Source organism: Vollenhovia emeryi, unplaced genomic scaffold, assembly GCF_000949405.1.
Source record: "Vollenhovia emeryi isolate VEMERY1.0 unplaced genomic scaffold, V.emery_V1.0 DF939158.1, whole genome shotgun sequence".
NCBI classification, from domain to species: Eukaryota; Metazoa; Arthropoda; class Insecta; order Hymenoptera; family Formicidae; genus Vollenhovia; species Vollenhovia emeryi.
Window position 1 is genome coordinate 1,061,410 of NW_011967208.1, and position 18,488 is coordinate 1,079,897.

The window sequence follows — 18,488 nt, forward strand, 5'->3', positions numbered from 1 at the left end:
AATATCGGAGAAATGTGTACAATGCGTCTTGAGTCACCTCGGAAATCACGAAGTGACAGGATAATTAATACAGTAACATCGGAAATCCTTCTTGTTGCTTGATTTTTTGTCGGCCGTTTTGTATTCCGAGTGCGCTAGCGTAGTGCGGGTATGGGAACATACCTGTGGCTATAAGTCCCTAGATCTCTAGTGACATTCGATTAACCTCGAGCGACTATTGGTCGGCGAGTGAAAACAGCCATAGACCTTAAGCCCGCTGCAGACAATGCTATTTTTCCTGCTGGATTGCTTGCGATTTACTAAATTACTAGGAATCCTGAATGCTGAATGGTGCAACGATAGTAATTTATTAGATTGCAAGCAATCCAGTAGGAAAAATAGTATCGTCTGCAGCGGGCTTTATAGGCAACCGCGGCAATTGCTACAGAGTTGCCACCCAGCAAGAAATACAAGGAGTCTGTTCTTTTTAATCGAACTGGCTGCACTAATCAGAGTTTATCTTTCTTCCTCTCTGCATTGGAAAGCGAAAGATAAACTTTTAACTAGTGCAGCCAGTTTAGCTGTAAAGTATAGACCTACGCAGCCAATATAGTCACGTTCAGCAGGCACAACGGTTGAGTGAGCGCTCAATGATTTCTTAACATGATTGGCTGGATCTGAAAGTATTAACCAATCGAGCGCTCACTCAACAGTTGTGTCTGCTGAACGCGGCCATTGATTTCTAATTAAAAAATAATTAATTAATTACAAACAAATGAATGACTCACAAACCTTTCTAATTGCACTACAAACGTCTACATACGAAATACAAACGATTGCATATAGGAGTTATTTAAAAATACGTTCAGTCGGCGTCAAGTATGAGCGATTGGCCGCGTTCAGCAGACACGACTGTTGAGTGAGCGCTCAATGATTTCTTAACATGATTGGCTGGATCTAAAAGTATTAACCAATCATACCGAGCGCTCACTCAATAGTTGTGTCTGCTGAACGCGGCCATTGTAGCGGAGGCTTAACACAGCTGCTCGCTTGCTTGTGAACGCTACACACAATCCTCGCGGCCGGTTTAACTGGTTTAACCAACGGGAAACAAGTCTCTTTTCAAAATTCGGCAAGTTTCATTTGGTTTCGTTCGGGACGTTGAGGGAACAGCGTGTCTTCTCAACCATGTTCTCACCTACAAGAGAAATTTCTGATCCTCGTGGTTGCATCATCCCGCGCGAGGCCCGATAGTTAGGCCTCTATATTGTATTAACCAATTGGAACTTGCTCGAAAAATCACAACGTGCCTTCAGGTCGGCACGTATACCTAGTCGTGGCCAATAGACCCGCGAAAAGGAGGACTACCACGCCGTTGAGATTGATTGCAGCGTCCAGTGCAACACGTGGAATCGTAATCCAGGACGAGAAGGTTAATTGTTACGAGAAGCCATGCACGACTTTCACAACAAGCTTTGCTCGTTACTCTTAGGAGAATATTTCGGCTCTATCGTACAATGCATCGGCATTAGTTTAGCGTACGGAACGAAAACGTTACACGCAATATGTTTCAGAACGAAACTGCCACGGGCGAAGGTAAACAAATAAATGATGGCTACATGTTACTAATGATGACATTAGTTGCTTTCCTTTTACATGAGAACTCGGATAAATCTCACTTGTGCCGTCATAACTCAGTTGAATGCATGTTCCTTTTGATTCTTGAGAAGTGATTCGACCAGATTTAACTGAGTTTTTGCACACGATCAAGACCATGTGCTTTAGTCAGTTTAATAGACTCACATTAATGACGTCATATCCGAGTATAAAGTACTCACATAACTGAGGGACTCAGTATCACCTAAATGTAAAAGGAAAGCAGCTTGTATCGCATTAAATATATATATAGACTTTGTACTTATCAATATCTTGCATCCATTCAGAACTTCTTTTGCTAACATACCCTTTATCTCCCTGTTAGGTAAGGGAAGGTCTACATGTTCTCATGAAACACGGTTTTGTTACTTCTGGAGAGTATGACGAGCGCATCGGATATACCTTGCATCTAAACAAGGTTATTATGCTTCTTCGCTTGCCAAGGTATGCTTTCCCGTTGGAATAATACTTTTAATTGCGGAGTGTAATGCATATTTTTTTATCTTGCCATCGTTGTCTCTCTCTCGAGATGTCAATTATCGTGAATATTATTCATCGCAGATACACGCTCTTTGTAAAAACTATGTGCGGAGACGAGGGTGAAATTATGTTGGAGGAGGTGCTGAAACACGGATACATCACGGCATCAGAATTGATAATAAAGACGTACAAGCGAATCGAACAGACACCTTCCAAATGTATGATGCCAATGGTCTTGTTCGGCTTCTGCGTTTTCTTGCAAAATCATTTCCTACCGCTCTATTAAAGCGTCGTATTAATTATCCAAATGCCTTTTCAGCCGTCCAACTGTCTTTCGTTCCGAATCTAAAAGAGGTGTTCGAGTTGTTGGTAAAAAATCAATTTTTAATGCATAGTACATTGGTTAACACGACGATTGAGGAAGAGCAAGCCGAGAAACCCGTTTACGACTTACCTGAGCTCGACGTGATGGCCATTTCCAACGTGTTGGAGGGACAAAATGTTGAACTTGCCGATAATAAGCTGTACTGGAAGGTCAATTTCGATCGACTTACACAAGATCTTAGGTAAAAAAAGAAAAAGAGCATTGAGTCACAATACTCTCTTCGATTATATTTCAATAATATTAACATGTGTTATTTACGCCAGGGATCAAATCGTTATATCGGCCATGACCCCAAGATTCGATAAAAATGCGGAAGAATTGATGAGACAATTGATAAATTTAATGTACCTGCGGACCGCATCTTGGGCATCCACGTCGAATCCCATCCCGTATAGCGAAATAAAGGAAGCAGTGAAGAAGCTGAGTTATCAAGAGCTCGAGCATTATCTCGATCAATATTTGCAGCTTCTGGAGGAGGATAGTACACAATTTATCAAACGGGTTGGCGATTCCGGTGGAGGGCAGTACAGCATTAATATGAAGAACGCATTTGTGCAATTGATATGGGCGACTTTGGACCATATCGTAACGGAAAGATTTGGTCCCAAGGCTGCAAGGATTTTTAGGTAAAGTTACAGAGATTCAGTCTGCAATATGTTTTCTTCTTCCTCGTGTATTGGGCTTAAAAGCTTTGTCCAGTTCTTTCTGGTACAGAACGAACTGGTACTTTGAATATTTGGTTTTCATTTCAAAAGGATATGTGTGGCAGAATACTCTCGGTTACCAGTGTTGTCCGTGAACTTAAACTCTGATCTTTTCGTTTATTTGTTCACTAAGGAGCGCACATTTCTTTGCGCCACACATCTCGATGTCATTTTACCGAAAAGAAGAGAGAGTGTCTCGATTGTACGCTTTCTCGACATAATTTGGCTTCTCGGCGATTTTCAGATTGGTTCGCGACGAAATTAATGTTAACATGGAACAAATCCAGAATTTGGCTATGATTCCAGCAAAGGAAGCCAAATCCCTAACATATACCTTGTCTCAAGAAAATTACATACAAATTCAAGAGATGAGGAAAAATGGAACTTTGTCGGGGCCGGCAAAAGTGCTTTACCGCTTTTACATCGATTTTGATAGACTTGTCGAAATGGAAACCGAGCATTGTTATCAAGCGTTGTACAACATTATAAAAAGACGGGATCTCGAAACAACCAACAACAAACGTATAATAGAAAAGCAATTGAGGATACAGATACTTTCCAACAAATTTGAGGAACATGGCGCGTCGGAGCAGCAGCTCACTGATGTAATATGAATATATACTCTTATTATTGAGATAAAAAGAATCGCAGAAGCAACGAATTAATATACAATATTTTAAAAACTTTCTAGATTGCAGAAATGATGACACCGTCTGAGACTCAACAGTTTGAAAATGCGCAAAATGCGATCAAGAAACTGGCGGCCACACAGTTACAAATAGACGAAACCTTATTTTTATTAAGTATGTATGCTCTATATCGTTAAGTTAGTTCAGTCTGCTTCAATTCCTCGATTTGTCTCCGCGATAATTCGCGCTGTAAAAATGAAAGTCTCGCATTTATTCATTTATATAGTTCATATTTATTTATGTATAATAATGATTACGCTTGTAAAATACAAACAACAAAGAGTACCTAGCTTTCAAATTATAATAAATATAATCATATTTTTTTATGTTTATAATAGTGCTGTTCTCTATTGTGATATACAGTGCATTTGATGTCTCTATCTATGAGGAAAAGTCATCTCGGATCGTGTGCAACATAAATAAATAATTGCGATTCGCCAATGTTCACTCGTATAGTTTAATAAGCAAATGGCGATGAATATATGCGTACCTTTTGTCGAAAAGAATGAGAGATGAGGGAGAGTTAGTCACGTGACTCACAGCCAGCTTGTGGTGCGTTCTTGATGAGACTTCCGTTTCAATTGGTATTCGACGAAAATATCGTATGTATTCTCAGGCGCGAAAATGCATTTCGTTCACAATAACAGTAAAGCGCGTGCCTCCTAAAGACAATGTTATGCCACGCTGTATATATGTGCGTTCCGAAGAATGACTTTTCCTTTGTTCTACTGTATGCTTTGTACGCTCATCTTAACACTGCCGCGATGAAGATTATTCCGTTACGAGTATGTATCAATAAATAAAATTTAAAGTAGTGTTATCAGTAGCGATTTACCCATCATCCTAAATATATATTTTGATTTTATGCTATTGATACCGATAGTGTACTACGATCACGACACGAGTAGTGTTAAGATGATCGTGAGAATTTTGTTTCACTCGCACATCTGACTGTTTTCTTATACTCTCTACCTTTCACACACTCACAGTCTTTCTCTTACTCTTCCTTTCATCTCTTTCACGCCTCTTTCTCACTCTCGCTCTCATTCTATCTCCTCTCATTTGCACTAGTACTGCATAACTATATACATCCCTCATACATACAAGTTTTTCATCTAGAAATAGTGTCGTACACCCCTAAAACTAAGATTGAATTTCGGTAAAGCGTTATTTTATTATATTTTTTTATACCATTAACAACAACGTACATGTAAATGAAGTGAATGCTTGGAATATTGAGAGCGGATGTTAGTGTTCACTTTTTCTTTACGTTAAATATACTATAATATTAGTAGTGTAATTCGATTTACAATTTACTATTCTTACAGTTTGCATTCGCATTGGTTGCATGTAAAGGCCAGTAAATATAATAATCGTGTGCTGATATATTATCGCGTAACATTCGTGATATCTGAAAGTAAGGAGATCGCCACGGACTAAGTATCGTTGCTAATTTCAACGATCGTGTGGGTAGAAGTCGCAATCGATGGAATGCAGAACCGATTTTTATCAAAGCAAATACCGCGGACAACAATAAGAATCGGCGAGTACTTTTAAAGAAGGGAAAACGCGGACCGAACTCCATTGCACGCGCGAGTTACATTGTCACAGATGGTTTGGTTTTGTAAAATTTCGCAAACATAAAAACAATTTTTTAATATTCATAACGAAGATATGGCACAACTGAAAAAAAATGCAAGATAGGCAGATCATTCACTCGAAATATGTCATCTTTTTGCTAAGTGAAAAATTGCCATTGTCTAACAGTAGAGCGATTAAAAGAAAATTGCATATCTTTCGAAGCTTGCCCTTGAAACTGGCGACGAAAGCTTGATCTAGAGAGAGAAACGTACTTTAAGACGTAAAACTTTGAACTGAAGAAAATTATGAATATGATATAAAATTGAAGTTCCTAGACGCAGTATTCCAAAATCATCACAGACCAAGGAAACGGCTCCAACGAGGGAAATGTATACATGTAAAGATACTGCATTAAAAATGTGTCTCACATAGAAATATATCGCATTAAAATTTGATTGAGTATTCGAGTATAAACGACCGACGAACTTTCACTTGCCGTTCTTGTCTAAACTGGCACGTACAACCTTTTCCTTTTGCTACTAAAAATAATAAGGCTCGTCACTTAAATAATAGTGTACTAATTAAGCAACGATGATATTAATAACTGTAATATTTATAATAATAATAATAATGGTGCCATCTCAATAATAATAATAATAAAGATAATAAAGATAATAATGACAATGAAAATAAGAATACATATCGCGTTTAACATTGTTAATCTACATACTTCGAATAGTTACATATATAATGTAGCTACGTAGATACATCACAATATAGTTACACTGTACATTAATAATATTGACGCTCGTGTCGGGCCGCGGATCGATGATTATCTCCCGACACAATGTACAAATCCATTATATACATAAAATAAATTATTATCAACATTAAGCTATCCTAAAATCTGATGCCGGTCGAGCCCCCAACGAAAATGGGTGCAGATATATCGAGGATACTGGCTCTCTTTATAAAATTATATTAGGTACCGTGTGTTTATGTAAATTGCACTGATTATAAATAACAAAAGAAGACGTGAAAAAAGGAGACGCAAAAATTCGTTTCACGTCGAGCCAACGAGGCGACTCGGAACTAGAGGTTTTTCTCTCTCTTTTTCTCTCTCTCTGTTTCTCTTCTTTTTCCTTTTTTTTTTTTGATTAACCCCCGCCCGCGAAAACGCTATTTGGCACATAAGTATTATATCACATCAAGCTCCAAATCATTATATCGCCTTGTTCGATCGCCCCACAGACCTAGCTACGTTTACAATTGCGTTCGTCTTTTCGTATCGACTTAACCGCGAGGCTGTAATTGTCCCCCGTCGGCCTCACCACCCCCTCGTGTACCACGATCTCCCCCACGTTCGTAAATGTAATTCGAAGTCGCAGAAGCGCGCCCTTACGAAAATCGGGGCGACGTGTCGAGCATGGCGATCAGGATCGCAGATGCGGGGCTCCGATCTTTCGATAAATATAACGCTATAATCCCTTTTTTTCGCGACCGTTTATTACCGTAACGTTGTACTAATATATCGACGATCCGCTAATTCCCAATGTCCATCCCGTCTTCAACCCCCTTTACGTCCTCTCGCCCCTTTTCGCCCCCCTGCCACTCAGTCGACTATCAACCGCCTCTCGGCTGTCTCGCTGCTTTTACATTTAGGGTCAATAAATTAACGGTGAAAATACTATAAGTACTAGGCATTTATATTAAACGAGAAGCCCGTCGTCGCGCGTCCACGTACCGGGGCTTGATCGCGCGTGCGATTATCTTCTAGCTTTTTTTTTCTCACTCTGTTCCCGACCATCCGTTCAGCGCGTCGAACGCGCGGTTGTTTTACATACGATGGAACATTTTACAACGACCGACTGACGGCCGCGAGATAAGATATTGCCACGTGCGGCGTCCACGCGTTCGGACGCGCGCGATCTCGTTGCGGGAGACGCTGCGATAGACCAGTTTCTACTTATTCGTTTCACTCTCTCTCTCTCTCACTCTCTTTTTCGTCTTTCTCTCTCTTTCCCTCCGTTCATTTCGTTTCTCTTTCTCGACACGGTCCGCATCCGAAATCGGCCCGTATCGTTTAGACGCACACACATACACACTTAGGAGAAATAGGAACAAGACTTTTTGGCCATGCATCGTGTCGCAACGTTGTACGTGATATCGGCTGTGTGTATCCAGGTCCGATAAGGAGACCGGCACGAGCTGCGCATCCGAATCGGCGCGCGATTGTCTTATTATAAAAATTATGCGTACGTATGCGCGTGCCCTTGCGACCCCCGCACGCGCGCGCGGATGCGGGGACGCCAAGTGCAACGAGCGTCGTCGGGTTTTTTTTTTGGCCGCTGTTTCAACGCCGGTTATCTCTACGCTTTAGCTACCGATAATCGAAGTCTACCACGAGTTTCGTGCGGATTGCAATTTTGATTACGATGCGGGAGAATATACAGGGAATACCGCCGACGTGCGTGAGAGACGCCGTTCTCCGTCGTCGCTCGTGTGACGCGGGAGCGAGTTAAGCTGGAAACGCACGAGAAAACTCGAGCAGTAAGACTTAAGATTGAAGAACTTCAACCAATCGGAATTGTTAACGTTGCTTAAGTTTCGAAACGGCTGCTCACGTTCTCGACTGCCATTTTTCCCCTCAAGTTTAACTGCTCAAAGTCTTTTCGAGTGTTCGCGCCTTCACCGAGCGAAAAGACGTCCCCGGGAGATGCGCGAGAGATTAGGATGTCTGGTGGAACGTCTTTCAAAGTCTTACGACGTTGTGCCTGTTGTTTCGGCTTTAGACCGCGGGGTTTTCAATATGCACTTGGCTCGAGAATGTCTGAACGAAAATGAGCAACAGAAGAGTCTTGCGCGAGAACGATTTGTGAACCGCCGCATGTGGGAACGAATAAATAAAGACCGTGTCTCGATACAGATTGTCTCGAAATGGCGTTGCATCGCGCAGCGATGGAAAAACTCGGAACCTAAATCGGCAATCGTCTTTTGTCAAAATAAGGAATTTACGAAGAAACTCAACCGTTCCGTTCTCCAATATCACTGAGCCTTGGATATGAGCATTACAGAACAGATTATAAAAGATACTTTCTTAGAAACTAGATACTGAATATTTGACAAAGGTGTGCTTCGAATGATTTCGAATCGTCAACGACTCGATTTCGAATATAATCAAATCATTTTTCAAAGCAACATATATAACAAACTCAGGAAAAATTGATTTAAATTCGAACATGAAAAGATTCGGTTTGACCGCGTAAAAGCAAGACTCGCACACATCCAGTATTTAATTTTAAGGGATTCAAACGCAAACGTGAAGCAAACTGATTTTACATCTTCCTCTGCCGTCACCAATTTCGAAAAATTGTTTTATAGCAAAAATGAAAGAGAGCTTCGAATATAGATACATTACATGTTATACAATATATACATGTTTCTAGCGCAGTTTTGGAAGATACGTTTTCGGAAAACAATTTTACATACGTAGTTGAATTTGATGTTAAATTATTTTGATCTACATTACACAACATATCCAAAGCTCATCGTCAAAATTATGGCGGGATAGTTGGGTATATTTTCTTGTTAATTGAGCACTGCAAATGGGACATCAAAGGATGTCGTTGTCAAAATATTCAACGAGTCTAAACATGTTGCTTTGTCAATACGATATACAAGCTTGTGTTTGTGGAAAACTGTATCGAGATCCGTGTACACGCATTCGATACGAATCAAACGGACTAACGGATTGCACACTAGCGAAAACACACACCGGTATTTTTTCTGTTATAGCTTGTATCGAAGAGCAAGGAAGATCGACGATCGAGCGACGTCGCGACGGAGACGCTCTCGCGCTTCTACTTCGCGTTTCGCGTACGATGGCACAGAGATAGAACATTATATCACAACCTCCGGCGAGGTTTCGAGACGCCTGAAACTCTTCTTTCCCTGAAAAGTAGAGTGCCCTCTTCCAGTTCGCTCCGTCGTGCGGAGAAGCGCGGCTCGGAAACATGTTCCAGTGTGTGACTCGAGACACACGTCGCCGTCGTCGTCGTCGACGTCACACCGAGACAGACGATTCCGATTACCAGAAGAGTTCGTAAGCGAGTCTCGACGTGGACGCGGCCGCTGCGGTCGCCGCGGCTGCCGCCGCCGCCGCCACTGCTGAGGATGATGACGATGATGCTCCGGGCGGCCAAAGTGGCTGACCCGGAGCCGTGGTTCAATCCTCGTCGTGGTGCCGCGGACTCGCGTCGTAGCCGCCGATAGAGCCGGAATTCTCGGGCGAGAAGTTCATCATGTCCGTGGGCGAGAGGCTGTCCTGCGGATAATAAAAGGAAGGGTGGTCCGAGCTCGGGCCGGCGACGCCGCCGCCGCCGCCGTTCAGCATCGTCGCCGGGGGCGAGACCGACGGCCGCGCCGACGGCCCGGCGCCCGTGCCCGGGTGATGCTGCGTGCCGGTCAGATCTGCGCTCACCGGCGACAAGAAGTTCATCTCGCTGCCACCGTCGCGGCACCACAGCTGCCGCATCTCCTGCCGCCGCTGCCGCATCAGCGACTTGTACTCGGAGATGCGCATCTTTTTGCCGTCCACGATGCACGTGCGCTTCGGCCGCGGCCGGTACCTGTAGTCGGGATGCTTCTCCATGTGCAGCTTCGACAGCCGCGACTGTTCCTCGTAATACGGCTGCTTCTCCGAGTTCGACATCGCCTTCCACCGGGCGCCTGTAACCGACGCGAAGAATGCGCGTTCAAGTGGAGAACGTTTCGCGTCATCTCCGACGATCTTTCATCGGGCACGTTAAGATGCATTCAACTGCGTCGAATAAGCTCTCGTTGTGTTCCGCCTGCGCGAGTGTTGTTTAAAAGTCAATCAGTGGATAGTCACTGATTTACAGTTATAAGTATACCACCGCAAATCGGAGTGAATCAGTCACTATTCGCTCTTCCCATTCAATCTGCTGATTGACTTTTAAAGAGCACTCGCGGGCAAAATACAATTTTTAGAGAGCGCGCTGTATCACTTTCCAATTTCAGCGCAACGATTTTGCAACTAAAATTTCACACGTGTGCCACATCGATCGATACCGCGACGACGCATCTGCGACATAAATAATTCAGATGTAATTATGGGTCGGGTGTGCTTACCGAGAATCTTCGATATGTTCGAGTTATGCATGTCTGGGCAGGCTTTCAAGATCTTCCTACGTTCGTCCTTGGCCCACACCATGAATGCGTTCATAGGTCGCTTGATATGTGGCTTGTTCTCACTCTCCCTTTTCTGCTGCCTCACCATTTTAGCTGAAGAGAAAGAGAAAGAGAGACCGGGGCGTTAGATGTCACGTCGTCGTCGGGATTCACGATACTCTCGTGAGAAACGAATCTAATTTCGCGAGGGCGTCACTTGGCGCTCTCAAAACAAGAGCGTAACATCAGCCTAATCGTTACTCATGGAAGTGCTTACCTTTTTCCGTTATGTCTTCCGCCACTTTATATCCCGGATCTCGCCACACTGCAATTTCAAAGGCGAATCAGATATGCGACGTTGAGCGGGGAGACCGTTTGCAGCGCTAATATAATCTTTACAACAAACGCTATAACATGCATCTTACAATAATGCTCACATTTTTCTACAAAAAAAAAACGAGGGGGGGAAGATTTACACACGGAGAGACCGCTGGTACAAGAGACATTGATATGATAAGTAGTGGAGACAACTATATGCGCTTTGTGCAGCAAACTTAATGAATGTTGCAACACGAAACAATGTAGACGCCCCTACTATTTATACGGCAACTTTTTAATTTGAGTTACTTTTTGCCTTGGCCGGTCTTTCCGTGCACGACATGAAATCGCAATACCTTTTCTACACCACGTGCGCATTCAGTTTCATCTTTCATTCTCGATCTCTCCAAAAGTCAATGAGTGGACGCTCACTGATTCGCGGTTGTGAGCGCTGAATTATATCATAGGCTTTTAGAGAGATCGCAACTCGACCTTGATTTGACGTTTGCACGGGACGCTGCTTCGCCGTTTCCCCGGCAGAAAGAAATCGACTCCACATTCGTCGAGCTGTATTAAGCGCTCTTTGTACTCGCAGCCTCAATTTGCGATCCGTCTCGATTAACGCGACGCGCGCGTTTCTACGCGTCCACTTACTGTGAGACGTCGAGAGAAAATCCTGCTCCTCCTGAGGCGTCTCCTCCCGAGGGCCAGAATGCTTGATCGGTCTTTGAGTCTGGGCCGACGGCGGCATCGCACCTGCGTTCGACTGCAATCCGTACAGCCCGTGCATCACGAAGTGCTTCTCCACTGCCGCGGCCGCAGCGGCCGCCACGGATCCACCGGGTCCGCCGGCCTCGTCTTTGGCCATTACCTTGCCCACTGTAAACGGGTCACCGGGGAAACCGGGATGAGAGACGCGTAATGGAGACACGGTCGGAGGGACATGCGTTTTTAAACTGTACGGAGCACCGAAAACCCGAAGGCGCGGCATCTTTCCGCCCGGTTGAGGATCAGTCGGGCTCGCCTCTAGCGAAAATTTCATTTGACCCTTCACGGCCTCCTTAGTTTTAGGTATCACAGTGCGATCTCAATGATTCTCTCTAAAAGTCAATCGGTGGATTATCACCGAAAACAGTGAATACTCACTGATTCATACAACTCGATACTGTAACTCGACTCTGTCTTATTCGACGACGATGACTGACTTAGTTGTTGTTGGTTTGCTGTATCACTCGAGAAGGACCGAAAATAATAGGGTCGAAACGTTGTGTAATAAGCTAATTAAATAACTAGCCAGTTGGGTTGACTACAAGTTTCCCGTCTGAATCTTTATGGAATAGCTACACATTTCTCGAAACTAGAACTTGAAGAAGCAGGACCTTTAGAGACCACAATTGACGTTGGAATTCTTTCAAGTGGAAATAGCCTCCGAAGAGAATGAATTAAAAGTTTGCCGTCTCCGATCGTTTGTAAAATGAGTATTACTTTCAGAGCCACGTTCGCCGGAAGCCCTCTTCCTCTCACTGGCGGACCTTTGATACAATCCCGAAGTTTACGACATGGTTTTTCAATGCTCCGTATATGTCGCGGACGAAGTGACGCGAGGAGACTCGCTCGCGACGTTACAATGAACGGATTTTCTTCCCTTCCTCGCGCGAATCGCGCCCGCGTCGCGCGGCCCTTATCGGGCGGAATCGCGTTACGCATCGTTGATTACGAGCATGCCGCCGGTACCCGTGGCAAAAACCAGATGGCAAGTGAAACAGGTTCTTCGAGGCGAGCGGCGCGGAGGGAAAAAACCCGGCCGCGGACAATCGGGGAAAACTAGCCTGCTCGAAGATGATTAAGTGTTCACCGCCGCTATGAAATCGCGCGCTCCGCGGAGGGCATCTTTCCTCTCTCTTTCTCCCTCGGATCCTCTTGCGGCAATCGCCAATTTGCAATTGTTCCGCGAGACCGGCTCGCGCCGCGTAATCGACGCGAGCCGCTCGCGGATCGCGGTAACGGGCGCTACTTTAATCGCGCGGCGGTTCGGGTCAACACTTGCTGTGAACAGTTGGCCGATTATAACATGCATTTCGCGCGGGGCTCAGCGAAGCGAGAGAAAGAGCGAGAAAGAGGGAGCGCGCGTAAAGATAATCAACCGTTGTGAATGGCAACAATCTCGCGGAATATCCGCGAAATGTCGTTTCGACACGATACTCGGTCTCGCGTTCGCCGATATAATCCCGGGCTTTGTTCCGCTCTCGCGAATGGGTTGACTCACTCGGCGAGGACAGAGTGCTGAGATGCGGCGCCATGCCGGCGTAGGGGAGCGTCTGCAGGTAATTCCGCGACAAGGACAGCCCCGATGGGAAGAGCTTGGGCGCGGTCGCCGCCAGCGGCTGCTCCTGCTGGCCGCTACTTCCGGCGCCGGTCGAGTGCGAATCGCTGCCGGGCGACGAGGAGGACGCCGTGGCGCCCGAGGAGGACGCCGATTTCGGCTTGGTGAGGTTCAGCGGGGCGTCGAGGTCCTGGGGAGGCGGCGGGGCCGTCGGCGCTACCGCGGATGAGATCGGCGCCGGCGACGACGATTCCTTCTCCATCTGCGTGGTCATCTGCGCGAGGTGCGCGCTCGCCCAGCTCGGGCCCTCCCGGTGGCTGCTGATCATCTGCAAACGAGCGAAAAATCGTCAGGGACGGTGTTCACGTGCGGGCCGCGGCGCGTTGAGTTTTTTTTCCCAAAAACGAGCCACGATTTTGCAACGCCTCTCTGAATTTTTTGTATTTTTCTCCACGGGACGAGAGCAGACGTGCCGAAAAAAGGGAAAAAAAACTAATGTGGCGAAAATAACGCGCGATATCGCAATATCGCGCGGAGAGCCAGCGCGTGCGGGCTCGATACATCGACATACAATCACCGGGGGCACGTACATTGGCGATGGAGTTGATGTGCTTGTTGCCGGTGGTGGCGGTCGACGTGGCCGGCGGCGGAGGCATGGGCGACTGCACCGGCAGCGCTCTGAGCTGCTCGAGAAACGGCAGGAACATCAGCGACTGCCCCGACATGCTCAGCTGGCTCTTTGTCATCTGAGCCTGCAGCTCCTGGATGTTGTGCTGCATGATGTGCTCTTGCTGCCGCTTCAAGTGCTCCGTTTGCAGCCGCTGCATCTCGATTTGCTTCTGCGAGTCGACCGTCATGTGAGCGGGATACGACTGGAAAGGCACACACGGGCCACTAATTAAAAGGACGTCGCGCACGTGAGGTCCCTCCGTCGCGCGCGCCGCCAGCGAGGGTGGACCGTTCTCCACCATCCTTGACGGGGGCCGGCTTATCCGCAAGCGCGGCGCGCGGATGAAATACGCCGGGCCGGACAATGCCGGGCGTCGAGTAAATTGCGCGACGCGATTGCCACTTTGTGCCCGCCAACGACTCGATGCGTCGTAAATACCGTTTTGGACCTCCCTCGTTATGCGCCTTTCGCCTATATATATACCTTAGGCTACGAGCCGGACGCCCGCGAAACGCTATTATACGCGCGGTTGCGCCGAGAGATTTCTTTTTCGGCTGCTTCGCCGCGACGCCAGAGTTATTTCGACTTCTTACCAGTCCCGCGCGCGAAACCGGAAACATTCCGTACGAGTATACGTTGTTGCTTCAAAGTAACGTAATTATAACGTGCGTTAAGAGGATGCTAAAGTCGTCTGTTTTAGCGACACATTCGAATATAGTTTTTGCGCTGCTGAATCCTTTTATTGGTTTTTACGCCTAAAATAATACCAGGATAAGTTGCGGACCGCATAGCAGAACGTTTTTATACTTGAAACACTCGGGTCAGAAGTCTAATGAGAAAGATATTGGTATTTGAAATTTTCAATTTTTTAATCGCGAGCAATTTGAATTTGGCTTTATAAAATTACAAAATTCTTCCACGCGATTACAGTACACGTAAAAATAAAGCGGGGGGTTCACGACTCCCTATCTAAAAAAGGTGTTGCGAGTTCATTGTTGTCGCTTTTCCGCGATGCCGATTGGCTCTCTCGAAACTCGATTTCGATCTTGTTGCGAGTCGATTCTCTTCGACTCGCGGTTTTGACAGTTTGCATTTAAGAGGGTTATTTTGACAGTTTGTGTCGATCTCGTTGCGAGTCGTTCACTTCGACTTGCGGTTTCGACAGTTTGTATTTAAGAGGGTTATTTTGACAGTTTATGTAATATAATGAGGAAGAACAATGGCGCGCGCGAAGCGCGCGCTTGTGTTGTTCTAGTTTATATAAAAAACGAAGAGAAATTAAAAATATCGCTTTATAAGTAATTGTGGTTAGGCTTCACATGCTGATATTTTTAATTTCTCTTCGTTTTTTATATAAAGTCGTGAACCCCCCGCTTTGTTTTTACGCGTACTGTAATCGCGTGGAAGAATTTTGTAATTTTATAAAGCCAAATTCAAATTGCTCACGATTAAAAAATTGAAAATTTCAAATACCAATATCTTTCTCATTAGACTTCCGACCCGAGTGTTTCAAGTATAAAAACGTTCTGCTATGCGGTCCGCAACTTATCCTGGTATTATTTTAGGCGTAAAAACCAATAAAAAGATTCAGCAGCGCAAAAACTATATTCGAATGTGTCGGTAAACTTTAGCGGTAGACTTTAGCATCCTCTTAACAGTTGCGCCGTGTGCGCGCAAGGGTCCTCAGCTCTTGACGATATTAATTATGCAGGCTCGGCTAACGAGATCGTTACGTTATATTATTTATTAAGCTTATGTAAACGCTGCGTGAGTTTTTTTAATCAAATGATTATCCTGACAAACCAATGAATGGAAACGTCCGCTTTTGCATCCGCGTTTACAGTTTTATTGGTATCGTAATGCGAAAATTCTAAAAAAAAATTAAATAAGACAGGAATCGGCGCTCCTTGTTAACGAGTCAACAATTTGAACGGCCATCTCGAGTGCTCGATCTGTCGCCACTTTATTCGAGTAGAAAGTTGTAAAATATGTCAATTATTAAATGCCTGTTGGAAATATAATTTTTCTCCATTTTAAAATCATGAGATACCTTTATGCCCGCGTAACTGGATATAAAGGGACGGATTTATTAAAAACTTTCGCGTACCAAGTTATCAAAGGTGTTTTAACGCGAAATGTATATCGTACGTTCACCAGATCGTAAACGCATACCGATATCGCGTATGCAGCGATATGTAATATCGCGCCGAGGAAGATGATTACTTCATAATCGGGCAGTTAAAGACCTAATTGCGCGTCTGACTGGTAACATCGCGCGATTAAGCGGATCGCAGCCAAGTGCAGCGCCAGCGAATTTTTGCGATTAATAACGTTGTATTAATAGCATCGGCGAGCGAGGGGCTCGGAGGGGCGAGTGATCCGATCCACCCTCCATAGGAACGCGACAATTTACGCGACGAATAATCATTGTACTTTCCTACGTCCTGGCTACGATCCAGATATGCGCGGGGCTTATTTTAGACGATAAGGAAGACGTTTATTCATCCAGCCTGTGCACCAGCTGAGATGTCACGCGCGCGAGCGCGAGCGCACGGGACGCTGGATGCACCCGCGTCGCCCTTCCCGATTCCGTGCCGCGCGCGATTATTAATTTCATGACGCACCCGATGCCGCTTCTCTCTCGCGGGACTTTATCGCCGATGGGCGACGTAGAATCGACGTAGGAAAATCATTGCTTTGTATTATAAATAGTTGCGGCGCGGGAATTAAAAACTGCAGGGCGACACAAAAATCCGCGCAAAAACATGCGGCGTTGTGCAAGCGACGATAAGCGGTGACCTTCCGCGTCGATTGGACATTGCCGGACACTTCTCGTTGGCTTCTGCAGATTGTTAAAAATGATAGAGCGTAAAAAGCGTCGATGTACGAGCAGCACATTTCTAACATGTTAACGCGCGTAATGATTACAATGTGCGAGACGCGAGAGATCGATATGCCGACCGACGAGGAAAATCTTAATCCCCCCCCCCCTCGTTTCAGGAATAAAATAGCAATTTGAAATGAGAAGCAATTGAAACTACGTAACTTTTAACACAAAAATGGCTTGTCTTTCCCTGCATTCTTCGTGTCAATCAATAGAGAGATGGAGAGGGAGCATTTCTCGCGACAACGCATAGGGATTAGGCTCGGAGGCGGTCATTACGGGATTAAGAGTATCGTATGACTGTATTCTTCATTCTCTGTACTCGCTGACGTTACGATCTTTCACGATGCGTCGCCGGTACGGCGAGCCGCTCAAAGGCTGCCGAACTGTGGCGTTTATATCCCAGGCGAGCGTCCCAATGAGCGCATGTGCGTTCATTGAGACCACATGTGTCGCGTTCGCTTCGGCGGCGCGAGGGAGATCGGCCACCGGGAGACAATGAGTCCGCGACCGGGTAACGCCAATTCGGGTAACGTCTTCGGCTCGCGGCACCTATAATAGGCGGCAAAGACGCAGGAGAGAGAGAGAGGAGGGTGCAGGAAAGGGGGGGAGGAAGAGAGAAAGAGAGAGAGAGAGAGAGAAAGGGACGACTGGAACTTCATTATTCATTTGCACAGTTCAGTTATGCCGATGATACGTATCCGTGACAGCTATACCGCCCACAGTGGCTAAATATAAACAGGCGGGGTGCCAGCAAGTTCCATTCACATTCACATCCACACACGACGCGGCGGTTTAGTAAGTGAGCATAAGAATATGAGGAGCCCCGTTCTGAATATGCATCCGCGCATTGACGCCAACTGCACCGCCTAAACTTAGCCACGCAATTACCGAAACATATTTACCCCCGTAATCGCTCTTCGGCCGATTATCTATCGCGGAGTCCGCGCGATACCGGAGTCCCGGGTGTTATAGCGCGCGGAGGGGATCCAGATCGGTCGCAAAGTGAGATACGCGAATAAACAATTGGACGCTAAACTGCTTACCAAGCCGATCTAAATCTAAATAATTTAAATCGGTATAAACTGTAGATATAATTTTGTTCTCGCACGTGTCGACGCCGCGCAGTTCCGCGCGTAGCGAGTATCGCGACGTTTAAACCGTTTCGATTCTTACGGGGAGGCAGGCTGATCGACCCGTCTTCGCGTTTACGACGATTGTTCAATCGGCGAAAGATATTTACCGATAATTCGCGTTCCGCGCGGCGTCGCGGACGCCCGACGTTCGGGGCGAGGCGATTTTCGTAGGCGCGACACGCGGGGCTAAAGGCCACGGAAATTCGCTTATCCAGATTTAGAATCGGAGCCACTGGAGTGCGAGAGCGCGAGGGGACACACGCCGGTTGACGCGGATCCACCGGAAGTGGTTCATACTTCACGCGCGTTGTAAAGACTGTCACACTGCGGGTACTGTCTAAAATTATGTCGCGCCGCAAGGAGCTCCGGCGCGAGCTGCCCGCGTAGATCGAATTAAAGCCCCTTACCACCATCCCGCCCGGAGATATCGACGACCCGCGATATCATACCGCGTCTTCGAGATAAACAAGCATTATGAATAATCGATCGCGAG

General features: G+C 45.9%; 2 protein-coding genes across 3 annotated transcripts in view; one reads left to right on the forward strand and one right to left on the reverse strand.

Annotated features, from left to right (window-relative positions):
- Positions 1-997: 997 nt before the first annotated feature.
- Positions 998-5,909, forward strand: LOC105564920 (DNA-directed RNA polymerase III subunit RPC3). 2 transcript variants are annotated; one of them, XM_012017697.1, is made up of 8 exons: positions 998-1,575; positions 1,961-2,079; positions 2,197-2,333; positions 2,435-2,681; positions 2,764-3,126; positions 3,449-3,809; positions 3,896-4,007; positions 4,232-5,909. In XM_012017697.1, the coding sequence occupies exons 1-8, from the start codon at positions 1,432-1,434 to the stop codon at positions 4,318-4,320; spliced, it is 1,572 nt and encodes a 523-aa protein (XP_011873087.1). In that variant the 5' UTR covers positions 998-1,431; the 3' UTR covers positions 4,321-5,909. The 2 variants fall into 2 exon arrangements, with proteins under 2 accessions (XP_011873087.1, XP_011873088.1); XM_012017698.1 differs by having other exon boundaries at positions 5,222-5,909.
- Positions 5,910-6,617: 708 nt separating this feature from the next.
- LOC105564921 (transcription factor SOX-13) overlaps positions 6,618-18,488 on the reverse strand; it is a 41,596-nt gene continuing 29,725 nt past the window's right edge. Inside the window, exons 3-8 of the mRNA XM_012017699.1 lie at positions 13,896-14,177; positions 13,249-13,633; positions 11,637-11,861; positions 10,942-10,989; positions 10,626-10,778; positions 6,618-10,202 (exon numbers count right to left, since the gene is read on the reverse strand). Of these exons, the coding sequence (XP_011873089.1) occupies positions 9,700-10,202; positions 10,626-10,778; positions 10,942-10,989; positions 11,637-11,861; positions 13,249-13,633; positions 13,896-14,177 (1,596 nt within the window). The 3' untranslated portion in view covers positions 6,618-9,699. The remainder of the gene's footprint in view (positions 10,203-10,625; positions 10,779-10,941; positions 10,990-11,636; positions 11,862-13,248; positions 13,634-13,895; positions 14,178-18,488) is intronic.